Source organism: Cydia fagiglandana, chromosome 5 (assembly GCF_963556715.1).
Source record: "Cydia fagiglandana chromosome 5, ilCydFagi1.1, whole genome shotgun sequence".
In the NCBI taxonomy this organism is placed as follows: domain Eukaryota; kingdom Metazoa; phylum Arthropoda; class Insecta; order Lepidoptera; family Tortricidae; genus Cydia; species Cydia fagiglandana.
This window is the reverse complement of record NC_085936.1, coordinates 104,363-120,838: the sequence shown is the minus strand read 5'-3', so window position 1 is coordinate 120,838 and position 16,476 is coordinate 104,363. Positions and strand designations below refer to the sequence as shown.

Here is a 16,476-nt window from a genome sequence, read left to right as displayed (position 1 = left end):
ACAACTCATCCTTCCGTCGTATGGCGAAATATCAAAACATTTCGAAATGCTTGTTCTTCGTCGTCTCCGCCCTCATCTTTTTCCAATTCACCTTCCTGGATGGACGAATTTTCGGACAGATTGGCACCTCCTTATGTGCCTAATTTGTCCGAACTTCCGTCTAACTGTACTGATCACCGTAATAATACTGATTTCCTTTCTTCTCCCTTCCACCTTTCCGAACTACGCCTTGTCATAGATTCTCTTTCCGACTCTTCCCCTGGCCCCGACGGTATCTCCTATTCATTTTTGACCAGATCTAGTTCGGCGGCTCTCTCATACTACTTGAATCTGATTAACACCTTTTTTAGCTGCGGACTGGTCCCAGACTCTTGGAAGGAACAATTTGTTATCCCGATTCCCAAGCCTGGCAAGGACCCCAACCTTGGAACATCGTACCGCCCTATAGCCCTTTCGTCCACCCTCTGCAAAGTTATGGAGCACCTCTTGAAAAATCGTCTGGATTGGTTTTTGGAAAGTCGAGGTATCCTTCCGCGTTTCCAGTTTGGTTTCAGGAAGGGGAAAAGTATCACTGATAGCCATAGCATCCTATCTACCGACATCCGCCTGGCTTTCTCTAGGGGAGAGTCAATGGCTGCAGTTTTTCTGGACATCTCAGCTGCGTACGACAACGTTCTCCTTTCAGTGCTCAGAGACAAAATGTCCCAACTGAGTATCTCGTCTAAGGTAGTTCACTTCATCTGCAACTTACTGATGTTCAGAACTATTCGCGTAAGGTGGCAGGGCGAAGTGCGGGCCGTCCGCCACTCCTGGAGGGGCCTCCCCCAGGGTTCCGTCTTAAGTCCGATCCTTTTCAATATTTACTCGTTCGACTTAGACAAATCCGTAAACTGGGCTTGCAGAACGCTACAATACGCGGATGATGTGGCAATTTACTGCTCGGACAAAAGCCCATTCCGGGCTGCGGATATGGTGAACGGAGCATTAACATCGTTAGGGTCTTGGTTAAACTTGCATGGTCTCTCCCTGTCCTCTGCTAAAAGCTCGGCTATTGCGTTCTCCAGAAGTCTGACTACTCCACCATGCCGTATAGTCTTTAATGAAGAACCTATTCCCGTAGTAGATGCTGTGAAATTTCTTGGGGTATTCTTTGATCGTCGATTTGTGGGGTCTTCCCATCTTTTATACATCGCTAAAAAATGCGAAAGAAATTTAAATATTTTAAGGGCTCTCTCGGGTGCTTGGTGGGGAGCCCACCCATATTCCCAAAAACTCTTATACAATGCTTTTATTCGTAGTCTATTAGATTTTGGCACTTTTATTTTCGAACCGTGTAATAAAGCAGCGCTTACCGTCTTAGAACGCACTCAAATGAGGGCACTTCGAATTGTTACAGGCGCCATGAGACCATCCCCTAACAGAGCTGTTCAGGTCGAATGTGTAGATCCCCCATTAGACTTAAGGCGACAACTCCTTGCAGACCGCTTTTTATTTGGAATTGCTGCCCTTTCTTCCCACCCTCTCCTCCCAAAACTACGTCTTCTTCAATTATACGGTACCAGCAAAGCATACTGGCGCAATAAAGAAAAACCTAACTTAGTTCGCAGCCTGGAGAGACTAGCAACCCTCAGACCCCCCATTATGAAGTCTTCTTCTCTCCCTATGTACTGCGTCCCTTTCGAGGCTCTCACTCATTCTCCCACAGTTATTACCGATATTGGCATCGAAAAGGGATCCCCGTCGGCTAATTCAATTTTTTCTAAATTTGTCAACTCTCGCTTTCCAACTTACTGGTTCTTCTTTACTGATGCCTCTAAATTATCCGATCAAGGATGCGTGGGAGCGGCCTTTCTCATAGCAAACTCGCATATCATGGCAAAATTTAAACTCCCTCCCGAAGCATCTGTATTTGCTGGTGAATGTTTGGCTGTCTTAAAAGCCCTAGAATACATCCTTACCCATAAGCTTCCCAAATCTGTTATTTTTTCAGACTGTCTCAGTGCGCTACAATCCATTTCATTACGACCCTTTAAGAAATTTGCTCACAACTTCCTTATCTGCCAACTAAAAAACTTTGCGTATAAATGCCATTCAGCGGGCTTGGAAGTAGTTTTTGTTTGGATCCCTAGCCACTCGGGAATAACAGGCAATGAGGGTGCGGACAAGGCAGCCAAGGAGGCTGTCCTTGATGGTGATGACTCTTTCTTCAAAATATACCCACCAGATGCCCTGAGTATCCCTTTTAACTACATGAGGAAAAAGTGGTCCGTTCGCTGGACCCGGTCTAAGAAATGCTTCTTCTCAGAAATTCAACCATCTATTCCATCCCGTCCATGGTTTTTCAAAAATAGATCTCTTTCCAAAAGGCATACTAGTATTATTATTAGACTCAGACTAGGTCGCGTCTGTTCGTCCGAGCAGCTACATGAATTTAAAAAGAAAGATTCTCCCATGTGCGATTGTGGGAACGAGGTTGGTAATGTAGACCATATTTTCTTTAATTGTCCGCTTAACAACACACCCCCGGATCTGTATTCTAATTTGCCAAAACTTAATGTGCCGTTGCCTACTAATATGGCTTCGCTCCTATACCTAACTAATAATAAAAAAATCATGTGTGCCGTAAGCAAATTCATGTCTAAAAACAAAATAAATCTATAGATATAGTTAAATCCTACCTATTTATTTTAACGTTTTATGTGACATTAATAGCTTAAATTATTCCTACAATTGGTTCTAACCTGGTGATGGTAAATGTTAAATTGTGTCTGTCGTATTTTGTTCCAGGTATTACCCAGTTTCTTGGTATTCTTCAATATTGTAGTAACCTACCCTCATGTCACGCGTGCAAAGCTCGATACTCGATTTTGGCAGAATTGTGCTTAACTGCGCAGTAGCCATAGACAAAAGAGTGAAGTGAAGTAGTTTGAATTTAATTTTGATTTGTTCGTTTTCATCAATAAATTGAAATTACTTTTGTAGCCTATGTGTTTTTCCTTATAAATTCTCATCCCCTTGCTAAAATCAGAAAGCGGGATATTAAGAACTAACGCATAGCCTTACATTTCTATTGCTTAAGCCGTCTTGATTTAAATTTTAAATTATCGAATAACAGTTATTGTGTCACGTCCCATCGTCATATTTGTTTTGATGCCGATTATTTTTCTTCGTGTATGGATTTATTGAAATCGTGCAATACTATTTATAACCGTAGTTTTTGGAAGTGATTGTTTGTTGTTCCTTTTTTTGGGAAGCGTTAAGTACAAATAACGTTTTGTGCAATACAATTGTTAACTTTGTTTTTTTTTCCTTCTTTGTTGGTAACGTGTTCTTAAATCGTACCTACCTACCCAATTGTAAAAAAGTTAATTGGTTTTGTGATTTTGATCTTCATATCGATAAAGTTTTGGCAATGACTGATAGGCGGTCACGTACACGAAGTAGGAGTCGTCATCGTAGTAGAAGTCGTCATCGTAGTGAAAGTCGGTACCGTGATGACCGTAGATCTAAAAACGTTGACCTTAAAAAAGAAATGCGGAAATTTTTTGAACGTTTAAGTGCTTTAGAAAGACAATCACCCTCATCGCAATCAGTGTCGCTGCCAGCCATAGGTCATCGGGACTCCGGGGGCACGCCGCCGGGCATGCCACCGCGGAGACGCAGCCGGTCTATGGCACACGCGCCTGACCACGTGGCGGTCAGCGCCAGTCCACGGGCGCAGTCTGCGAGCAGTGCAGTGGCTTCGGAGCAAGCTACAACTGAAGCATTGGTGAACGCGATACGATCCATCAATAACGCGGTGAGATCTAACCATTCTTATTATATCTCTAACTTTGACCCTAGCATACACGACATTGAAGGCTGGTGTGAGGAGGTAGATCGAGCTAAGGTAACAAACAACTGGTCCGACAATTAATGTTTATCTCGTATTGGCAATTGTCTAAAAGGGGACGCTCGAGTTTGGCTCAACGAATGGGTTACGAACGACCGCAGCTGGAGCAATTTTAAAAGGGAATTTAAGCCTTTATGTCCGAAAAAGCCTAATGCGGCTAATATTTTATTTGATGTAATGAAAACCGATTCCGACCAGTATGTTACATATGCTGACTACGCGCGGCGATCGTTGCTCCGCCTGCGAGCTGTAGCTGGATTAAGCGACGAACTAACGTCTGCTATTGTGATTCGTGGTATAACGGACCCCCAAATTCGAGCGGCCGCTACAAATGCCAAACTCTTGCCAAGTGATTTGGTTGAATTTTTATCAATTTACGTCAAGCCAAATTCAACCAAATCTGGTAGTTCTTCTGTTTCCTCATTACGAGGTAATCGCGACGGTTCCAAAGGACGGCGTCATAATGACGTTGTACGCAAGCGTCGGTTTGAGAGTGGCAAATGTTTTTCGTGTGGTTTACCCGGTCATGTACAAGCTTCTTGCAACAAAAAGGCTAAAGTCGAGGACGTTAACACTCCAAGTTCAAATCAGGCTGCTGTCACGCCTGGTGCCTCAGCAGCAGCGGCAGTAAAAACCATAGTGTGCTCATTTTGCAAGAAGCTTGGGCATAAGGTGGAAACCTGTTATGCCAAAATGAAATCAGAGTCTCGCAATCAGTCAAATGTTAATTTTTGCCGGGAAGCTGATAGTGAGTGTGATAAAGATGTAGTTGCGGCCGTTATACAAGGCGTGCCGGTTGATGTTTTAATAGACAGCGGGTCGAAAGTTACACTTATCTCGTCAGACATTTTAAAGCATCTTAACGTTCCGCGTAAGCCCGTGTTTCGCGTATTAAAGGGTATTGGTGGTGAAGTAGTGGTTACTCAATGCGTCACTTTGCCAATTGAATTTAATGATGTCACCTTAGAAATGGATTTATTTGTTATGAATCCCAGGGATATGAGTGCACCTGTAATAGTGGGAACTGATGTGCTTAACCGCGATGATATTTTGTACGTGCGCAGAGGTGTGGATCAAATTCTTACTCGTGTCACTAACGATCAAGAAACAGTGATGGTGGTAGAGTCTGATGGTCAGCTTCCGATAAATACAGAATTAACTGGAGATGATTTGAACAAACTTCTTGAGCTGATCAAAGAATTTTCGCCATTTTTTATAACTGGTACGGCCGTTTCAACTGTGAAGACTGGAAGCATGGCCATCAGGCTTACCAACAACACACCGGTGCATTATAGACCATATCGGCTCTCACAGGCTGAAACTTTACGCGTCCGGGAAATCATAAAAGATCTGTTAGAGAAGGGGGTTATTCAAGAGTCCGAGTCCGAATACTCAAGCCCCATTCTTTTAGTTAAAAAGAAGGACGGCACAGATCGTATGTGTGTCGACTTCAGAAAATTGAATGAGGTCACGGTTAAGGATCGATCCCCGTTACCACTTATTGATGACCACATCGATCGACTAGGCCGTGCTAAATATTTTAGTAGTCTCGATATGGCCACCGGATTTCACCAGATTCCAATGGACAAGGACTCTGTACCGCTTACCGGTTTCGTGACGCCAGAGAGGCATTATGAGTATCTAAAAATGCCTTATGGTCTCGCTAATGCGCCAGTTGTATACCAGCGCATCATTACCAAGACCCTGCAGCACCTCATTGAATCTGGTAAAGTCCTGGTGTACATTGACGACGTGTTGATTATCAGTGAGACCGTTGACGAAGGGATTGCTACTTTACGAGAGGTGCTTTCAACTCTGACAAAAGCCGGGTTCTCTATTAACCTCAAAAAATGCTCATTTTTGTCGACGAAAGTCGAATATTTAGGCCGAACCATCAGTCAGGGTCAGGTACAGCCGAGCGCTCTTAAAGTGAAAGCCCTTGCTGAGTCTCCGGTGCCTCAAAATGTGAAGCAGGTTCGTCAATTTCTCGGACTGGCTGGGTATTTTCGTAGATACATTGAGGGTTTCTCGTCAAAGGTAGCATGTATTGCCAGACTAACAAAAAAAGATGTTCCTTTCGTATGGGGTTCCGAACAAGAAACTGCACGAAAGGACATTATAGCGCATTTGACGAGTGAGCCTGTTCTTGCTATCTTTGATCCGAAACTACCCATAGAGGTTCACACGGATGCCAGTTCAATAGGTTATGGGGCGGTCTTAATTCAAACTCATGGCTCTGGTCACAAGCGTGTGGTTGAGTACTTTTCGAAATTGACCCAAGGCTCAGAACAAAACTATCATTCTTATGAGCTTGAGACTCTTGCGGTGGTCAAGGCCCTGCAACATTTCAGACACTACCTGGTGGGTGCGCAGTTCAAGGTCGTTACCGATTGTAACGCTTTGAAACTGACTCAGAAAAAAAAAGACTTACTGCCACGAGTTGCCAGGTGGTGGATGTACTTGCAGGATTTTGATTTCTCGCTCGAGTACCGCAAAGACTCCGCTTTGCCTCATGCAGACTATTTAAGTCGCAATCCGGTTAATGTTGTTCGGGTTCAAAAGCCTCAAAATTGGGCCCAATTGGCCCAGGCTGCAGATGAAGAGTCTCAATCCCTCTTACAAAAATTAAATGATGGCCAGTTAGATTCCAATCAATATCAATTCCGCTCCAAATCATTGCTCTGAGTGGACGTGTGTGATCAGTTCTCGGATAATATTTTAAATTATTTAAAGCAATTATTGTATTCAAAGTGCAGTTGTGCCCCACAAGTCTCGGTGCCTCCTTGTTCCTCTTGTGTTGTTGCCCACTGGTCCCGTCGGCCATATTGCTTTGTGTCGGACTTCTCCCTCGTACTCTTTGCTCCGGCCGCTAGAATCGAACCCGCGCCTGCTGCGTCGTAGCCGCGTGCACTACCGCTGAGCCACGGTGCGCTGTTAGAGGTGACTCGAATTTACGACACATACTACGCGTGTGCTGTTGAAGGCAGTGGAAGTTGAACCCTATTTACATTACCGTAAGAGTCAAATTGCTACAATGGATCTATTATGCACAGTTTGCAACGAAGTTGTAGACCCTTCTACATTACTAAAATGTACGGGCTGTGGAGGCCCCTACCATTTCCATTGCCTGAATATAACACAGGCCCAATTTAAGGAAAAGTTACATGTTTTGGAAAAGTCATGGCTATGCTCGTTCTGCACGTCTGTTAACACCCGTCGCAGGAGGAACGACTTCACCCCTGTTGTTGCGGCGACATCTTTTGTACACCTGGATGAATCGGCTATGTCGTGTGACGGAATGAATGATTCGAGGCTGGCCGAAGGTGAACGGACGGCGTGCGCGAGTGAAATTGAGACCAGCAGCATCTTGACTACACCTCCTAACTTCTATCAAACATCCGATATTCGCGGCGGCCAGCCAGTCACCCAACCGAGTGAGGTGTTGAACAACATTCTAGCGAAAATTACCGAATTACAGGTACAGTTCTCAGCCATCCAAGTCATCCAATCGGATATGAGCCAAGTTAAGACTGATTTAGCTGAGATGAGAAATAGTCTCAATACGAAGGTCGAGGAGATGGCTGTTAGGATCGACTCCATCGAGTCCCGCGTAGATGCCCTGGAATCATGTAGAGCTGAATTGACAGAGGTAAAAAACATGGTACACCATATAATGGCAGACCAAAGAAATAACGACCAATGGGTGCGAAGATCCAATATTCAATTAAACGGGATTCCTGAAACCAGAGGTGAAAATCTGCAAGTGATTTTAAAGTCTCTAGCCGATCTCTCCGGATATCCCCTCAACACCAGTTCGGACATTGATTTTGTTACTCGTGTAGCCGTTAAGAATGATAAGGACAATAATAATCCTAAACCTATAATAGTGAAGTTTCTGGCCCGCTACAAGAACATTGACTTTTTGTCTAGTTTGCGAAAATTAAAAAATTTGAAAGCATCTGATTTGGGATTCTCTAATAATGAGAATCGAATATTTATCAATGACCACCTTTCAACCTTCAATAAATACTTGCTTAAGCAAGCGCAAATTAAAAAAACGCAAAAAGGTTACAAATATTGCTGGGTTAGAAACTGCACTGTGATGGTACGCAAGTCTGATTCCTCGCCTATTTTGTATATTACTTCCGAGGAGGCTTTAAACAAAATCACATAAGCAAAAACCTTTACTTGTTAAGTCATTGTGTTTGTTTAAATAATTGTACATGTATAATATCATTTATTACTTACATATTGCTTCACTGTAAAAACTATTTACCAGCTGATCTTGATAAAATATTTAGTACTTTTAACTTGCAATGCTCTTCTATAAAAATTATTACTTATTGCTTTTACTTATTACGACTCGAATCACTTAGTATATCACCTTGTAATATTTTAAAAATGCAGCTCACAATTATTATCACTGACCACCAATTATTTAATGTCAAATAGCAATTATAGCATTTACTATCAGAACGTTAGAGGACTCCGAACTAAGTGTTGTGATTTCTTTCGTAATGTAATACAGACCGATTACGATCTCATTTGTTTGTCGGAAACGTGGTTAGTTCCGAGTATTTATGACGCTGAATTATTCGACGGACGATACAATGTTTACCGAACAGATCGTGATTGCGAAGGCATGGGGGTAAGCCGTGGCGGAGGTACTTTGGTAGCCGTACGCCGCGAGCTGAGGGTAGACTCGCGCGGTATGCGCCCGCTGCCTGCACTGCTCGACGCGGACGTCACAGGTATTGATATCGCTATCGGTCGAGGCAATTCAACAAAAAAACTTAGGCTGTTTACTTGTTATTTTCCGCAAAGCAAACATCAACAGGAATCACAATCGATATTTTTTGATTTTATCTTACAACTTTATAATGACTACCCGGACGACTTATACTTAGTTTTAGGAGATTTTAATTTAGGTGAAGCAGTTTGGGCCCCATTCGACTGTACCGATTTTAATTTTAACTATAGAATCACTAATTCTAATTTGAACGCACTTATCCATCAGCTTTCCTCTTTTATCAACTTAACTAATTGGGGACAATTTAACCATTTGCCTAATAAAAATGGACGCCAGCTGGACTTAGCTCTCTCGAACTGTCAATGTAAACTATCGCCCGCTGATCCACTGGTTCCCATTGACACCCACCACCCCGTTTTTTGTATTATTGCAGAGGTTAACTGGAAGGAACGTCCCTTAAAACAAGCACCGCGAGTAGCACGTCGTTTTTTTGCCGCGGATTATGAGCTCATAAATCACAAAATTAATCAAATTAATTGGGAGCCACTCATACATATGTTTAATATTGATGATGCCATAAATTATTTTTACTTGAAAATTAACTTAATTATAGAACAATATATTCCTTCTAAAATTATTTACAATAACGATAAGTACCCAGTCTGGTACTCTCGTCAATTGATAAAATTAATAAAGAAAAAGTACAAAGTTCACAAAAAATGGAAAATTTATGGCAGAACTTCCGACTATGACACCTTTTCCGACCTACGTTCTGCAATAAAATCGATGGAAGTGTCTTGTTATAACCTTTTTATATCACGAACGGAAAACAATATTAAAAATAATTCCAAAGCATTCTGGTCATTTGTGAAATCTAAAAGGGGTAACGGCGATATTCCAGATTCTCTCTTTTTTAACAACACTGTAGCTAACGACGGTCATACAATTGCCAATCTTTTTAACTCGTTTTTCCAATCTGTATTTACTCATGATTTGTTACCTAATGATTCATCTGCGCCCACTGAATCCGAATCGACATTAAATGTAATTAACAATATTGAGTTTCATCCATATTTGGTTGAAAGATATCTAAGAGCACTATCGGAATCGAAAGGCGGTGGTCCTGATGGTATACACCCAATTTTTCTTAAAAAATGTAGTAAAACCTTAGCTTTTCCCATATCAGTGCTATTTTCACTGTCTTTTAGATCAGGAATTATGCCAATTGTTTGGAAGCGCTCTCTAGTTGTCCCTATACATAAAAACGGTAACAAACACGATATAAAAAACTATCGCGGTATATCAAAACTGTCCACTATCCCTAAATTATTCGAGAAAATGGTTTATGATAAAATGTTTAATGCAATAAGACCCATGCTTACTCCTAATCAACACGGTTTTATAAATAAGCGTTCGGTTGAGTCAAATCTCACTGAATTTTTAGATTTTTCTTTGAGGGCCATGGATAAAGGGTTTCAGATCGACGCCATTTACACTGATTATTCTAAGGCCTTCGATAAAATTTCGCACACTATCCTTATTGACAAGTTGAAAACTTTCGGAATACATGGCGATTTATTAAGATGGCTAACATCTTACCTTCGAGATCGTTCCCAGGCGGTATCTGTCAAAGGATATACCTCCTCTTTTGTCCCTGTTTTGTCAGGTGTCCCGCAGGGGTCCCATTTGGGTCCCTTACTGTTTAACATGTTTATTAATGACGTAGTTAAATGCTTTCACTATTCCAAAATTTTACTTTTTGCCGACGATACTAAAATTTTTACCTTGGTTAAATCTATTGAAGATTGCATACTTTTACAGGATGACCTAAAAAGGTTAGATCTTTACTGCGCCAAAAACTGTCTTGACCTCAATATCGAGAAGTGTTGCTGTATTTCATTCTCTCGCAAGCGTAGCCCAATTCATTTTGATTACCAGATTAAGAACAAAAAACTGAATAGGGTTACCGAAGTAAGAGATCTTGGTGTTTACGTAGACAGCGAGATTCAGCTCACTTCTCATATCGACAAAATTACGTCAAAGGCATATAGAATGTTAGGTTTTATTTTCCGACAAAGTAAAAATTTTAGTGATCCTCGAACCATTATTTTACTTTATAATGCCTTTGTCAGATCGCATTTAGAATTCGCTTCGGTCGTTTGGAGTCCCCAATATGCAGTGCATATTAATGCCATTGAAAAAATCCAAAATAAATTTATTAAATGGTTGCAATATAGATTCAAATTGTTTGATAGTGATAACATGGTAAGTCTCCAGCTGCGCAGGGAGCAAAAAGATCAAATTTTTCTGTTTAAATTACTAAACCATCTAATCGAGTCGCAATATCTTATTAGCAATATTTCATATAGATGTCCTAATTCCCGAACTAGATCCAAAGCTTTATTTGCCATTCCATTCTGTCGTACTAGGTACTTCAAAAACTCATATCTTGTTAGAGCATGCTCTACGTATAACTCTAAATATTCCAATTTTGATGTGTTCAACATGAAGCTGGGTAAATTTGTCACCTCAATGAAAAATAAACTATAACCTAAATAAGAACACACTTACATAAGTATAGGATGTAGGTAACTAAGTATTTGTTTTTTTTTCTCGTTTTAACTAGCCAGCTAAAATATCAGTTCAATAACTTTCGGTTTACTTGATTGCTTTGGATAATACTTTTGTATTCTTTGTATTTTATTTGTATCCTTTGTATTTCATTAAGTTATTCCCTTTGAGCATTTCTGTTTTAATTTATCAGTGGAAACTGTTTTGGCTTGTGTATTATTAATATTAATTCATATTGTGTAAGATTGAAAGCTGTTTGTTTCCCAATAAAAAATAAAATAAAAAAATAAATAAAAATATGTCAAGAAAAATGATCTTCTGTACTATCGGTACTGTCCTACTGGAGAGCAAGCCCGACTCTTATATTACATTCCAAAAGGCCACAGACTCAGTCTTCTCCGCGTCTTTCACGACGAACATGACCATATTGGTGTCGACAAAACGTGTGACCTTCTTTTAAAACACTTTTGGTTCCCGGGTTTTCGCTCCTTTATTCAAAAGTACGTGTCACATTGTTTGGTATGCCTTTCTCAAAAAAAGCTGCCACGTGCTCCCCATCAGCCTATACATTCGTATGAAAAACCCGATGTTCCCTTTGAAACCATTCATGCCGATGCACTGGGTCCTTTACCTGAATCAAATGGTCATCGTTACGTCCTCATTATTGTGGACAGTTTTTCGAAGTTTTGCCTTTTATACCCCATGATGCGCCAGGATGCTGGCGAGCTAAAGCGACATTTCACAAACGCTGTGTCACTTTTTGGCACTCCTAAGCTTATTGTTGCGGATCGTGGCCGCATGTTCCAAAGTGCGGAGTTCACTAATTGGGTTTCTGAGTTGGGGAGTCAAATCCATTTGATAACCCCTGAAATGCACCAGTCGAATGGACAGGTTGAACGATATTGTCGGACCCTGCTAAATATGATCAGGGTTGAGAGTAACTATCGTCAGGAAGAGTGGTCATCTGTCATGTGGAAGTTGCAACTGGTTATTAATATGACGAAGCACAAGACTACTCAGATGTCACCCCTTAATCTGTTAGTTGGAGTCGACGCCATGACACCTGTTATCCGCAACGTCGTGCGGGATATTGCCATTGAAGGAAGTCATCAAAATAGGGAAAGTCTACGAGAGATGGCGAGACAGCGAGTGTCTGAACGTCTACAGCGAAACCGAGATTTACAGGATGCTTCGGTTAATAAAAATAGGCGCGAGCCTCGTATGTTCGAAGTGAACTCTATGGTTTTTGTTATTAAGAAGGCACAATCCACAGGAAAGCTGGACTCTGGAATGCGGGGCCCATATCGCGTAGTCAAGGCACTGCCTCATGGGCGGTACGAGCTGCGGCTGCTTGCAGGCTCCTACGGGAAGACCACCCAAGCTGCGGCCGAGTATATGGTTCCTTGGAAGGGCGAGTGGACTCCGGACACATGTGCTGCCTTTTTCGAGGGTGAGCTACTCCCCTATATTGTTAAGTGAGCAGACCTCACTTTGCAAGCAGACCTTGCATACTTGTCACTTTATGTAGTGAGCAGACCTCACTTTGCAAGCAGACCTTGCACGATTGTAACTTGATGCAGTGAGCAGACCTCACTTTGCAGGCAGACCTTGCATCTCTGTCCATTTATTTAATGATCAAATCTTGTGTTGTGCAAGCAGACCTTACACGATACATGTCCCGTTATCATTTTGATTATTTCGTGAGCAGACCCTCACCAATTTGTAAGCAGACCTTACACGATACATGTCCCGTTATTATGAGCATCCCATTTTGTTTATTTTGACAAGTGTGTTGTTTCTGTTACGCAGATGCAGACAATGTTGAACCGGAGTCTGTCGCCGCGGGTCCAATGCCTCCCGGGTCAACGACATTGGATGGTGGACTCGTTACACCCATGCCGACCGAAAAGGATACTTCCGGTTCCGCTACGACAGGTCAAGATTCATCTACCATGGGAGATTAAGGAAAAGAGACCGAGGCGGTCTCGTGTCAGGAAAGGCCGTATTAGAGAGAAGCCTTACCAGGTGGCGCTAATTTTTTCAAGACCAGCTTTGAGCAAAGTTGTTTCGCGCTAAACCAATAGGTGGCGCTCAATTACCTACTGATTTGCTGCAACTTCAGCCCGCAACAACTTCACGCAAATAAATGGCGCCATATTGTCATCCTCTGGTTTGGCCCACTTTTGGCTCGACACTGGTGCGGTGCGGTTGTCCCGAAATTCGCGATCATTTTTGTCCACGCTTTATTTAGTTTGAATTTAATTTTGATTTGTTCGTTTTCATCAATAAATTGAAATTACTTTTGTAGCCTATGTGTTTTTCCTTATAAATTCTCATCCCCTTGCTAAAAATTGGTTTTCGAGTGCCTCGTAGAACAGAACGTGGTTGTCGGAACAAAATGCTGTTCAGTGTTGGAATATGTCGAACTAAATACGCACAACAATCATACATTAAACGCGCATGCAGGTTGTATAATGAAAAGTGTATGAATGCGGATATATTTGGCAGTTCGTTAGGGTTATTTAAGAAGAAGATTTATTCTTTATTAAATACCTTAGTGTGAAAGTTAGGTTAAGTTATTTATGTACATTATGTGTTCTTTGTTGTTTTTTTTTTTATAGTTGTTATACTTAGATAGCATTTCATAGTATTAAGTTTATTACAAAATATGTTTTACATATAGGGAACTATAGGTCTACACTATATGAAATTCTAGCTGTTAGCTTACTTACCTACATGTTTTATAAGACTGGTTGTTTCTAAAAAAAAAATTAAAAAAAAAAAAGTTTTTAGTTACCGCCATTATAAAGTACAGTCAATCTGTTAATTATTTGTAAGTATACAATTAATTTGTATTGTGGCAAGCTACACATAGCAAACTTTCATGTAAAATGAGCGATAAAGATATTTTAGACTTTGTAGAGGTGTCAACTCATATCCGTAAGGTCCGCCAGAGAGCAACGATGCCTCAATACCGGTTTTAACATGTGGTTAGTGAATAGATCATAGAGAGCTTGAAATATGTATAATAATTCATATTGTGTGTAGACTGTGTGTCGTGCGTCGGTCTTTCACGCTAAAATCTGCCAAATCACAGCAATAAGTCAAAAATATCATCAAGCGAGATATCAAAACTGCATCTCATATCTGTCCTATAGTCGTCGGCGGGCCCGTTCCCGATGTCGCGGATTACTGTAGCGGGCGGGTGCGGGGGTGAAGGGTGCTGCAGCGGGAGGGGGTGATGAATGACAGCAGGATTTATTGATACAGCTTATTGCGTCCAGTGCGACGCGGCCCGATTATCGCGCGCGCAACATTTCACGCGCGGCGGCCGCGGGACAGCCGGACACGAATGGTACGATTGTACGACGTCGCCTAGCATTTGGTAAAAGAGGCTAGTAAGGTTAAATTGTGTTAATAAGGAGAAGCTGTAGCTGAATAAATGGTAAGGGCGCATAAGACATGTGAAATATAATTTACGTACATCTGATAGTAAAGCTTAAATATGAATGGCGCCCAACGTTGAAATTTGATAACAAAGTCAGTATAAGTAATGGCACCTAGCACGTGGCTTTAGTTACAAGAGGTAATGTAGATTATATAATAATGACGCCCAACGTGGGGCCTAGATGTGCAGATTAGATATAAACTAGCTGTTGCCCGCGACTTCGTCCGCGTGGAATCCTATCTTCAACATTTTACATCTTCAGTAGGTAAGTACCTATAATTTTCATATCCAAGCTATGTTGAAATTAAGTACTTTTCTTTTTTAGCAAGTTATATGAAGTTTTAAGTCAAGTGGATTTTGATGTTGGTTACTGAAATTAATTTTCTTGTATTCTCATAATAGGTACCTATGCCCTTATACAAAGATTCAAGTTCCGCATTCCGCACTCACAAAATATCTGATCTCCATACAAACTTTCAACCCCTTTCTCACAACCTTGGGGGATGATTTTCAAAAATGCTTGAATTAGTTTTCATGTTTTTTAATTTATTACCTTATTTTCCAAAAAGTTAAAGTTCCTAGCTTAAAATTAAATGTACACCCCAAGATGAATTTGCATCCCCTTTTTAGCCCCCTTAGGGATTGAATTTCCAAAAACGTTGCCATTACTTTTTTTTGTAATCGGGTATTATGTCTTTCTAAGAAGAAAGCATTTGTAATGGATTCAAACTTTGAGCCCCATTTTAACCCTGTTAGGGAATGAATTTTACAAATCGCTGAAATCACTTTTATTGTCTTCTAATAATATCCCCAAACACAAAGATTCAAATCCCGCGCCCAAAAAAATGCATGATATCTATACAAACTTTCAACCCCTTTTTCACCACCTTAGGGGATGAATTTTCAAAAACGCTGAAATTAGTTTTCTTGTATTTTAATAATATATCTTTTAACGAAGTTTCAAATTCGTAGCTCAAAAGAAAACTTTAACCCTATACAAATTTTCATCCCCTTTTTTACCCTGTTAGGGAATGAATTTTACAAAACGCTGAAATCACTTTTATTGTTTTCTAATAGTATCCCCAAATACAAAGATTCAAGTCCCGCGCTCGAAAAAATGTTTGATATCCATACAAACTTTCAACCCCCTTTTCAACACCTTAGGGGATGAATTTTCAAAAACCCTGAAATGAGTTTTCTTGTATTTTAATTTAAAACGTTTTTACAAAGTTTCAAGCTCCTTGCTTAAAATAAAATTTGCACCCGCAGACGAACTTCCATCCCCTTTTTAACCCCCTTAGGGGTTGAAATTCCAAAAACGTTCCAATCACTTTTTTTTGTAATCGGCTATTATGCCTTTCTAAGAAGTTTCAAAACCATTTGTAATGGATTCAAACTTTCAACCCCTTTTTAACCCTCTTAGGGGATGAATTTTACAAAACGCTGAAATTACTTTTCCTGTCTTCTAATAATATCCCTAAATACAAAGATTCAAGTCCACCACTCGAAAAAATGTTTGGTATCCATACAAACTTTCAACCCCTTTTTCACCACCTTAGGGGATGAATTTTCAAAAACGCTGAAATTAGTTTTCTTGTATTTTAATAATATATCTTTTAACGAAGTTTCAAATTCCTAGCTCAAAAGAAAACTTTAACCCCATACAAATTTTCATCCCCTTTTTAACCCTGTTAGGGGATGAATTTTACAAAACGCTGAAATCACTTTTATTGTCTTCTAATAATACCCTCAAATACAAAGATTCAAGTCCCGCGCTCGAAAAAACTTTTGATATCCATGCAAACTTTCAACCCC

General features: G+C 40.7%; 3 protein-coding genes and 1 long non-coding RNA gene across 4 annotated transcripts; all 4 read left to right on the top strand.

Annotated features, from left to right (window-relative positions):
• The first annotated feature begins 3,385 nt into the window (after positions 1-3,385).
• LOC134664251 (uncharacterized) lies at positions 3,386-13,520 on the top strand. Its single transcript, XM_063520793.1, has 2 exons — positions 3,386-3,799; positions 13,023-13,520. Exons 1-2 carry the CDS (start codon positions 3,413-3,415, stop codon positions 13,287-13,289), a joined length of 654 nt encoding a protein of 217 aa, XP_063376863.1. The 5' UTR covers positions 3,386-3,412; the 3' UTR covers positions 13,290-13,520.
• Positions 6,927-8,561, top strand: LOC134664769 (uncharacterized). Its single transcript, XM_063521512.1, has one exon. It carries the CDS (start codon positions 6,927-6,929, stop codon positions 8,064-8,066), a length of 1,140 nt encoding a protein of 379 aa, XP_063377582.1. The 3' UTR covers positions 8,067-8,561.
• Positions 10,882-11,182, top strand: LOC134664768 (uncharacterized). The gene is made up of 2 exons (XR_010098279.1): positions 10,882-11,061; positions 11,099-11,182. It is a non-coding gene; the product is annotated as an uncharacterized LOC134664768 (long non-coding RNA).
• LOC134664250 (uncharacterized) lies at positions 11,572-13,520 on the top strand. Its single transcript, XM_063520792.1, has one exon. The coding sequence runs from the start codon at positions 11,916-11,918 to the stop codon at positions 12,690-12,692; it is 777 nt and encodes a 258-aa protein (XP_063376862.1). The 5' UTR covers positions 11,572-11,915; the 3' UTR covers positions 12,693-13,520.
• Positions 13,521-16,476: the final 2,956 nt, after the last annotated feature.